The following is a 10,487-nucleotide window of genomic DNA, read 5'->3' on the forward strand; positions in this document are numbered from 1 at the left end:
GAATATACTGACAAATGACTGGTTATCTGTTTGTAATATTGGATATATCCATTAAATTGAACCATCATTTCCACTGTCAATTTGTGAGTTAGTATAAATATTCAAGTCAAGGATTAAGCTCCTTCCTGGACTCCATTGCTGACAAGCTTTCTGCTTAAGCATTCTGAGAGAAAATCATGGGCTCAGACTCCACCTCTACCGTTCGTCTCAATATAGGTGAGCTCAATCGTTCTCTCTTTACTATTGACAAAGAATCATTGCTAAAAATTACATGAATGTTGCCCCCAATTCTCTTTCAATCCATTGCTGATCAGAACCATCTAGAAACCCTAAATTCTTATGAACTTATCAGAAGTTATGATCGGATCCAAATCCAATTGTCTGTGACGATACTCCCATTATTCTGTGTTGTGATAGAAAATTGTGAATAGCTTAGTCTAATTGAGCTAATTAGCGGTTTATTTAGTAGGAGATAATAATATAATTGTGCTTGTATTTTTAAAAGCACAAAAGAGAGTACATTTGTAGTATTTTTCTTCTGAGTTTATACAGATATTCATCACTGGTGAAGTGTATATCAGTTTATTGTTTTAGTTATGTGAACAATATGTATTATGTAATCATTTTATATTTTTTGTTTTTATGATTTTTTTATGTTTTATTTTATTTGTCTAAAAAATACGGACTTGGATTTATAAAAATATAAATTTTAATTGTGTCAATATCTACCGAACATATACTCAAATTATACAAAATATATATAATAATAAAAAATTACCAAAAATAAAACACACAAAAATTACTAAAACAATATCATATACCCTATTTATACCCCATAAATACTACAAATATATCACGAAAATACCAAATAAAACATACTATTGTAATTTGTGATCTTAGTTAAGTGGATAAAAAGTGCAATTATATAACAATTTATATACACTAGCATAAAATAATATAAATATTCAAAATTAAAAATTTAACACTAAATCACTATCTAGACATCATATATACCATTTGGTTAGAGAAAAATATCTCAAATGGAAAGTGTGTGTGGGTACATTCAATAATATATATAAGAGCATGAGTTATTACACTCATCACTAATTGATTTTGAGATGGAACCTCAAGCTTCTTACCAGACTACTTTCCACATTCTAACATGATATCAAGAACCACTTGTGATTCGGAGATAGTGATCCTAAAAGTAGGCACACCAATTGGTTTTGAGATAGAACCTCATGCTTCTTCTCATGCACCACATTCTACTTCTGGACCACTTTTTCACATTCTAACCGACACAAATATTTTAGAAAACAAAAAAACTCTTTATAAGGAAGGAAGGTGGTAGAAGCGGGTGTTGTTCTAAGTGTCCCAAACATGCACTGATATACTTCTACACATCATATCAGCATTGCAACTAAAGGCAAATGAAGCATATCTTATTCTTTCTATAAAGTCGTAGAAAACCCGTGTAATGTAAAAACGAAACTTGGAAAACAATTACAGTAAAATCTGTAATTTCCTCTTTAAAAAAAATAAAATCATTTGACCAGAGTGATTACCTTGTCATCAGGCTGTGTAGCCCTGCCTGAGTTCATTATTATTTGCTTTGTTTTGTGCGTTTGTGAAGCTTCATTAAGCAGCACAAGTTTTCTTTTTGAACATGAGTTAAAACCAATCTGTAACTGAATGTAATTTATTATTGGTTGCAGGAGGGAAGAAATTTTACACTACTGTTGATACTTTGACTCAACGAGAGCCTTATTCAATGCTTGCTACAATGTTCAGTGGTTGGCATACTGTGTGTCAGGATCCTGAAATGGTATTTAATTTACATATTATTCATTCAGATTTCATTTTATATTTGTAGATATATGATTGTGTGTGCGGTAGAGGGATTATGTATTAGCATATACATACAGAAATGTGTACTTCTATATTATCTGTAAATGTTCATACATCTGTCTGTGCTATGCGTATAGGTGCATATATCTACATAAACTGTTTCCCATAAGTTGATAATTTAAAATTTTAGTCTATATTAAAGAGGTTAAATTTTCTGTCTGAATTTTGAATGGAATGGTTTATTCCAAGAAAATATTATGTGATTTTATGGTTCTAGAATTATTTTAGTATTACATACAATAAAAAGCAGAATAAAATTTGGAATTGTGGAGTGAAGATATGGTTATTGCGCGGTTTGGCTGGAAAGAAATGACAGGAATTTTCAACATAAGGAAAGCTTCTTCGAAAATCTATGGGACGGAATAAACTTCTGTCTTAGTTTGACTTTAAGCTGACTCTTTCGACTGAATGTGAGACTTTGATGTGGTTTGTTTCTGCTTTTGTTATGGGCCTATCTGTGTTTGTCTTTGATGCTTCTGGTTTAATCTCTGTAATCTTTATTGATGATACTTAATAATAATCTAGTCTTTCTCTTTCTCTTTCTCTTTCTCTTTTTTTTTTCCAAATTTAAAGATAAATAAGAGAAAGAAGAAGTGATAAGCAATGAAAGAGTTTATGCTTTGTAATAGGTGAAGATTTAGTTCTTACAACTTAATTTTGAAACACATCAGTCCTTATACTTATTTATTATTTGCAGGGATTTGTATTTGTTGATAGGGATGGAAAACATTTTCGACACATACTTAATTGGTTAAGGGATGGTGTTGTTCCTACATTAAAAGACTCTCAATTTGCCGAGCTTTTGAGGGAGGCAGAATACTATCAGCTACCGGTAAGTAGAGTCTAATACTTATTTTTGTGTTAACATCAGGATATTGCTTTGTAGGTGCTCTTACAATTTTTTTTTTAATTTGGGATCTTTTTCATTTGATTTTCATGTGCTCATTGTCTACATATGGAAGTTGATCGTCCATATCAATTAGCAAGACATGTCTTAATGCATTGTTATAATAATTCTTGTTTTGCTTTATGCCATACCCTTTTTTTCACATCTTTGGATTTTCATTGTCAAATTTGAGGAATTTCTCCTATAAGTTTGTTAAATGCGTTAACTTTATGAAAAACTGATAGGACAAAGATTTTATGCTCTACTAAATGTTTGTAGCTTGCAGCCATAATCGTGGACAAAGAACAAGCAAACAGCATAAACAAAGTTACCAGAACGAAAATAGAAATAGGACAATTCTTTGGAGGGAGGCAGTGTTGTTTTTTTTTATTTGGTATTGATATTACATTATTGTTTCATCAATTTGTTTTTTATTTTCAAATATCAGCTAGATAATTCTTGATTGAAAACTTATAAATGTTTTTTTTTTTGGTCATACATAAATTGTTGAACTACTAAGTTTAGCTAATGCAGAAGCTTCGTGTGTTTACTTATGTAAGATGATATAATATATCTGATTTTCCATGTTTCATCTTCTTGTTACTCATCATAAGTGACTGCTGGCCAACCATAAATTATTGATTGCAGGGACTTATGGAGGAAATCAATGCTGTCTTAAGTAGAAAGGAGGATGAAGAAGATTTAACTAATGAACTAACACGAATTGATATCATCAAATGTATACAGTCAGAAAAAGTTAGATTTCGAGGTGTTAAACTTTCTGGCCTTGATCTTTCAAAACTGGTAATTTTTCACAACCTTGTGCTTGCAACAACAGTTTTGGTTTTATAAGAAAAATAATGAAAGTCTTGCAGTAGACTTTCACATTTTGGTTAGCCAGGATATGGTTTCTAGAGCAATCTTTCTTCATTGAAAGAAGGAAAGCTTCATTTAATAAAGACAACACTCTTGCTTACTTTGTTTTTGAATTTTCACTTAATACGTTTCTGTGGAATTGTAGGATTTGTCTTATGTGGACTTCAGCCATGCTTGTCTTAGAGATGTATTCTTCTCACGTGCAAACCTACAGTGTGCCAAGTTCCGGGTAGGTATTGCTTTAAAGTAATGCATGTATTTACGATATAATAGTTTTTGAAACATTAATAATATTACATTATTGCTGTGTACTAATTCAGTACACAAGATATTGCTGGAAATGAATTAGAAGTTTTTTTAGGATGTTGAAGCAACCAGGGAAACTCTTTGGGTTAAGTTTGAATTTTGGGTAGCAAAATTGGTGTATAATGTTAAAAGTTTAAGGTAGTATTGTTCTCTGGTTTTGCCAGGGATTGGAATTGTGTTTTGTAATTTGTTAATTTACAATCCCCAAGTGTCTTACATATTGTGCTTATTCATACCACATTTTCCTTGTATTAGCTTTACAATGAATACAAGTTTGTTTCTTTTGAAAAATAAGTAAATAATAAAGGATTAAAGCTAAACTGTTGTTTATGTCTGTCTTGAAAACAGATTATTAATTCCCATGACCACTTGAAATTTTTATTCTGATCTTCTTATTTTGTTTTGCTTTTTGGGCTGGTATCTAATTTTGTCTTAGAATGTGGATGCTGAGGGTGCGATCTTTCATAATGCAATTTTGCAAGAGTAAGACAGTTAAAGAGCTACTCTCTTTCATTTCCTTATTCTCATATCTATTCTACGGAAGAAAAAAAAAACCAAAAAAAAAAATTAAATGATCTTATTTTCTTTTGAAAAGGTGTGAATTTACAGGGGCCAATCTGCGCGGAGCTTTATTAGCTGGTGCTAATCTTAAGAGTGCAAACCTACAAGGCAAACTCTCTACACTCTGATAATCATTAAGTAATTGTCATTAGACACATCATCTTGATCTTAAATTTTTTTTTGTTTCTTATCAAAAACCAAAAGTGTCATATATACAATTTGGCTCCACTCTTGTATTTTCTTGTTGCATCATCTTGTATTTCTTGGTAATTGCATGTCTTTTTAATGTAAACTCTACTTTCATATTGATCCACCCTTTTTTTTTTACTGTGATAAGAATAATCTAGAAAATCCCTTACCTTGTTACCATTTTATTTGATTTTATTTGTTATGGTGTCCTGGGGATATAAATACTCTATACTACTTACTGTAAGGGAGATTGAATATATTAAATTTGACAAATTCTTCAGTGTTTTCTCTCATTTTTGGGGTTTCTCTCCTTTGGCCATGGATTTAGCTTGATTTTATCTTTTATTTCCAATTTCACTGCATCAGTTTTCAACTATCAAATAGGATGGTAATGAAAGTGAAAACATCACAACATCAGATTTTAGCTATCCTTTGGCTTAATAATATTATAGATCTCTGCATTGTTTATTATATTCTTTATATTGATCTTGGGTCAGAGTAACTGTAAACATCTTGTATCACTTCTAAAAAATGTTCACAATTTATTTAAAAGGTGATAATTTTCATTGATATAAAAGATGTGGAGGATTTGTCCTACTTCATTTGCCTTCTTTTTATGATTGTTAATTTCCTTTCCTAAGTAGTACTATCAATTTTTTTAGTACTCCTTGCCAACTTTTTTGTTTGAATAGTTTTCTTTTTTAATTATTTTATTTTAATTGCATAGTTTATCTAAGTTTGTAGAGTTTTCTTTTGCAGATGCTTGTTTAATTGGTAGTAGTTTCTGCCAGGCCGACCTCCGATCTGCACACTTACAGGTATAGGATTTTAAATTATATTAGTTCTTCCTTTTTTTTTTCTCTTTTTCTTTTATAAGATGCATCTACAAGACTTGAACTCGGTATCATTTGCACACTCATCCACCCAACCACTCGAGCTAGCTGCTAATATAATCCATTATCCTTTTTGTTTTTACCATCACAACTATATTTTGATAAATGAAAGAGATTTTATAATAGAAGAGCTTCCTAGGTATTCTTTTTAAGTTTACTTTAGCCTATAAGTTATCAAAGAAAGTAAAATGACATGGAGAAGATCATCCTAAAACCAAGCAAAATGTTTAAAGTTTTCTTTTTGGGGTTTTATTTATTTTTATTTTTCCTCTCTCAGAATGCCGATCTTACTAATGCCAATTTAGAAGGAGCTATACTAGAAGGAGCCAACTTGAAGGTAAATATTAATAGCTTTGAGGCGATGTGAATTCAAAACATATAAGACTGTTTCATATAAGAACTGCTTCAGAAAGGAACTAAGGTGAAAGATAATTTGTTACATTGATATATAGTTGTGATAAAAAGGGCTAGCCAATCAAAGAATGAAACTAGAACTCTGATAATTATAACTAATTGTGGCTGATGTAATGTATTTTTTTTTTATATATATATTTATTTCAGAGAAAATGGCTGATGTAATGTTTTGATAATAGTGGTGAACTGTTTTACTTCTAGTTTTGTTTCAACATCCTTCACATGACTTTCTAACAATCACCATATTAGAGGAAATTGACAAGCTTCCCATTTTCATGGTAAAAGAAATACTAATCTCATATGAAATGACATACCTGTATGAGTAGGTGATTTTAGTTCCTTATATCAACTTATTCTTAAACCTGTTTTTTAAAACAATATGTATTATAAATTTTTAAGGTTATTTGCTGTAGCCATGATCGAAAAATATTCCCTTTTCTCTAGATAATTGTTGGAATTTATCTGTTTCAGGGGGCAAAGTTGAGTAATACCAATTTGAAGGGAGCAAACCTTCAACGAGCTTATTTAAGACTAGTGAATTTGAGAGATACGGTAAGTAAACTAAAAAACAACTTTTTGTAACATTACTGCAGAATTTTATTACCTCTGCTATATATATCATTATATAGAAAACACATTATCACACCATTGTTGCTGCCCTCTTCTTCCATGGTGATATTAACTGTCTTCTAATTTTGACTGAAACACCTGACCAACTTCATATTTGTTCAAGTTTGAAAGTTTTAGTGCCTTTTCATTTCTTACTTTCTAAATTTTTCATATCTTGGTTATGTAATTCCTTTTTCATGTTACAGAATTTAGAAGGTGCGAAGCTTGATGGTGCAAATTTACTTGGGGCAATCAGGTGACATTAAAGCATTTGATATTTCGATCCCTTTGAGTAAGTTGTACTATTTGTGCATTATCTATGATACCCTTTTGCTGACAAATGTTATCGTTTGCAACTCCATGACTATTGATAATATTTTCTATGGATGATATTAAATTTGCTTATACCTACCAAATTGTAACAACCTGAGTTTCACTACCTTTAAAAGATTTGGATCGGGATTGTTTTCACCGAGTCAAGAATATTATTTTAAATAATATTATATTTGTTTGGAATTTATTTTCATGAGTTATTGCTAGCCAAATTATGCATTGTGTAATTAAAGGTCAAGATAAAACTTTCTGGACCAATACAAAAACCCTAATCGGGTAAAAATCTAAAAAATAAAATGAAAAACTATGGCAAATATATTTTAGGTATTAAATATATTCCTAAAAATTAAAGTTTGGTAAAAAATAATAAAACTAAGAGGAAATGGAAATTTTAGGGCATTTTGTGTTAAATGCTTAATTTTTTGCCTAATTATGGAATTTTATTCCATAAATGTACCTTAGGTTAAATTGTATTGTGTGGTTAATTAAATTAAATATGAGAGACATTTGATTTAATTATTATGTGTTAAGTTTTATTTTTTTTATGAAACTTTATAAGAGTGAAAAATGTTATAGAAAATCATTTTTTTTGGATTTTTTGAAAAATCAATTTCTTAGAAAATGTTTATTAACATTTATTTAAAAAAAAACTAATAAAATACACATATAAATAATAAAGAGGTGGCTGGCCATGTGACGGTTTTAAACATTGTGGTCCAAATTGATTTAAGCTTTTGATCACATCTAAGTAGTGTTAATGACACAAAGTGACATAAAGTAAAAACACTCGAGTGTTTTAGATATATATATATATTTTATGCTCTTCCACCCTCCCCAACCGAACCCTCTTCTCCTTTCATCTTCTTCAAAAAATTTCTTTCAACTACCAAAAACACTAAGAAACCTTGGAAGCTTAAGCCTTGATCTTGAAAGAGTTTCCATAAGATAAAAGTTTCAAAAACTTGACTTTTATAAAGTTTTTAACCATAGATATTTCAATAACTAACTATATATATTTTGGGGGAGTTGGTTTAAGGTTTTGAAAGAGTTTTGAAGGTTCTAAAGCTAGTAGAAACATCAAAACCTAAAGCAAGAACAATAAGAGGTAAAAAAGTTACTTTTTATGGTTGTTTTTGTATAGTTTTTATTTTTAAGCATTATTTTTTGTATTTAATGCTCAAAGTTTCTTATTGGTATTGTAATAAGGCTATGGTAGTTGCTTGATAATCTTTATGATGCTTGTATGTTGATTGTGAAAATAGGGACCCAAAATCCCTAATGGTTTTGTTGAAAACCCAAAAACCAAAAAAAAAAAAAAACATTTTTGTGCATGTTGTATGAAAAAAACTTGGTAAGTCTTAAAAATATTTTGACCTAAAATATCACTTTGAGATTAGTGAGAATTATTTTTAGTATTTCTAAAAATAAAATATTTAATTTATTAATAAATTAAATGAGGGTTTAAAACCCTATATTTTGATAAAATAATTAAGTAAATTATTTTTTTAGTAAGTAAACTTGATTAATTGACTTCGGAGAATTAACTAGTCAAGAAAAGCAATTATTAAGGATTTTTTTTAATTAAGTTAAAATTAGGCTAATTTCTTAAAACAGTTTTTAGAAATTAAAACCCTAAGAAAAATAAAAGGTAAATTAAGAGATTATTTTCTTGAAAAATAATTGAGGAATTTAATTAGTATTTTCTGAATATAATATTGGCTAAAATATTTTATATATTTAATTAACTTGTTGAAAGTACAGGTTAATAGCAGAACTTTTAAAGAATAAGATTTTTAGCAGATTATGAGAAATATTATTGCGATACCCGAGCCTAGGTATCGAGACCGTATGATAGGTCTCCTCAAGACTTAGGGTTTAGTCTCAAATTTGTGCGTATGAATTTCTCGAACGAGTTTAAAACCAAATAAGGATCTTTAATCCTTACAAATGATTTTGAAAATGACCAAACTGCCCAAAATAATAATAATAAATTATAAGTGTCATAATTAATCCGAGTATATTGTATAGATAATTACAGTATTGGCTAAGCATAATTGGACTATACATTGGAGGATAAAATCCTGCTAAGAGCTAAGGACTCCAAGTAAGTCAACTTCTATTGAGTGGCTGTAACATAAAAAGACTAATGTAATGTATGTTAGTATAGAGACACATGCACATGTATACACTGCCGTAGAAAGTTTACATAGAGATGTTAGTCTAGTAAGTGTTGATTTGGAAAATATGATCGGTAGATATCTGTCATACCCTAGATGGTTGATCTCCGTCACACTGTTTGTTTGATTTTATTATGTCCGGTTCACTACCGCGACGAGTGACCAAGAGGTGAGTATTGCTAGTTTAAACCTAGATGCGCCAAAATGAATGTGACATAGGGGCCCTCATGCTTACTTAATTATTGAACGGTTAGAACCCAACCTAGTGCTCTGATAAATTATTCACGGATAGCAGCTGTGAATATTGGTCATTCAGTGAGAGTGCCTAGAGATACTACGAGCTGCCAAGTTTGAGTAAGGTTGAACACCCTAGGGGCAACTGCTTGCTAGCACCACTGATTAACATAGAAGTCTCTGTAAACCCGTGTAACTTCGATTACACTCTTGAATAGTAACAATGCCCTAGGTAACTTGATGGTTACCCTTGTGAGGGATTTACTTTTGGATAAGTAGTGATGCCTTAGGTAACTTGATAGTTACCCTTGATGGGGATATTTATTGGCTAGATTTTAGTGTTGAGACTCGGTTCTCCCCTATTGATTAACAAATATGTTGGAGGGCGTGGTACGCCCGAATTGTCAAAAATTGTCGAGCGTTGGTCTCGAATTATATTGTGATATAATATATCTGTTTGCTCTAGGATTTTTCTGAGTGCATGGATTAATCTGAAATAGTTTGCCATTGGTTATCAGGAATAACCATAAGTTCGCCAGGATGCTTTTGCGTTCTTGAAATTGATTGCTTAGGTCCGGATGGATCCAGAACCCTAATTTTGTTGAGCTATTGTTATCAGTGGTCAATGACTTGGTTAGTGACCACCTGTCTTCTCTACATACTTTTGTTTTAAAGTTGAACTTACTAAGCATTTTCGCTTACCTAGTTGTTCCCTGTTGTAGGTAAGAACAAGGGCAAAACAGAGTAGTGGGTGCTGGAGTCTACTTTGTGGATGTACGTGTGGACCGACCTTTTGGGAAGCTATTTTGTTTTTGGAAATATTGTTTTATTTTCATAAACAAGGCTCAGTTTACTTTTCATAAACTATGTTTACATTAAATATTAAATATGGTCATACGACTTTAATTTTTTTTTTTATATACGAGTTTTTGAGACATTTCGTTAAATGAAAATATTTATATTTCCGCATTATCGAGTCTTAAAAATCTAGGACGTTATAGTTGGTATCAGAGCTCGAGTTGAGCCAATTTTGTAGACAATCCACATGTACATTTCGCAAAGATAGATCGACACTTACTGTAAGTACTGTGTCTTCTTTTA

At 30.6% G+C, this 10,487-nt stretch overlaps 1 protein-coding gene across 8 annotated transcripts; it reads left to right on the plus strand.

The window, feature by feature from the left end:
- On the plus strand, positions 1 to 10,487 carry LOC133824656 (FH protein interacting protein FIP2-like). 8 transcript variants are annotated; one of them, XM_062257613.1, is made up of 14 exons: positions 1 to 216; positions 1,716 to 1,825; positions 2,606 to 2,740; positions 3,443 to 3,598; positions 3,816 to 3,899; positions 4,413 to 4,459; positions 4,572 to 4,645; positions 5,486 to 5,544; positions 5,897 to 5,956; positions 6,505 to 6,585; positions 6,849 to 6,898; positions 8,032 to 8,080; positions 9,905 to 10,019; positions 10,109 to 10,487. In XM_062257613.1, the coding sequence occupies exons 1-12, from the start codon at positions 177 to 179 to the stop codon at positions 8,036 to 8,038; spliced, it is 903 nt and encodes a 300-aa protein (XP_062113597.1). In that variant the 5' UTR covers positions 1 to 176; the 3' UTR covers positions 8,039 to 8,080; positions 9,905 to 10,019; positions 10,109 to 10,487. The 8 variants fall into 8 exon arrangements, with proteins under 8 accessions (XP_062113597.1, XP_062113598.1, XP_062113596.1 ...); XM_062257616.1 differs by having other exon boundaries at positions 3 to 216; positions 6,849 to 6,934; positions 8,012 to 8,080; XM_062257614.1 differs by lacking the exon at positions 9,905 to 10,019.

The sequence above is a fragment of the Humulus lupulus genome, chromosome 3 (assembly GCF_963169125.1).
Source record: "Humulus lupulus chromosome 3, drHumLupu1.1, whole genome shotgun sequence".
Classification (NCBI taxonomy): domain Eukaryota; kingdom Viridiplantae; phylum Streptophyta; class Magnoliopsida; order Rosales; family Cannabaceae; genus Humulus; species Humulus lupulus.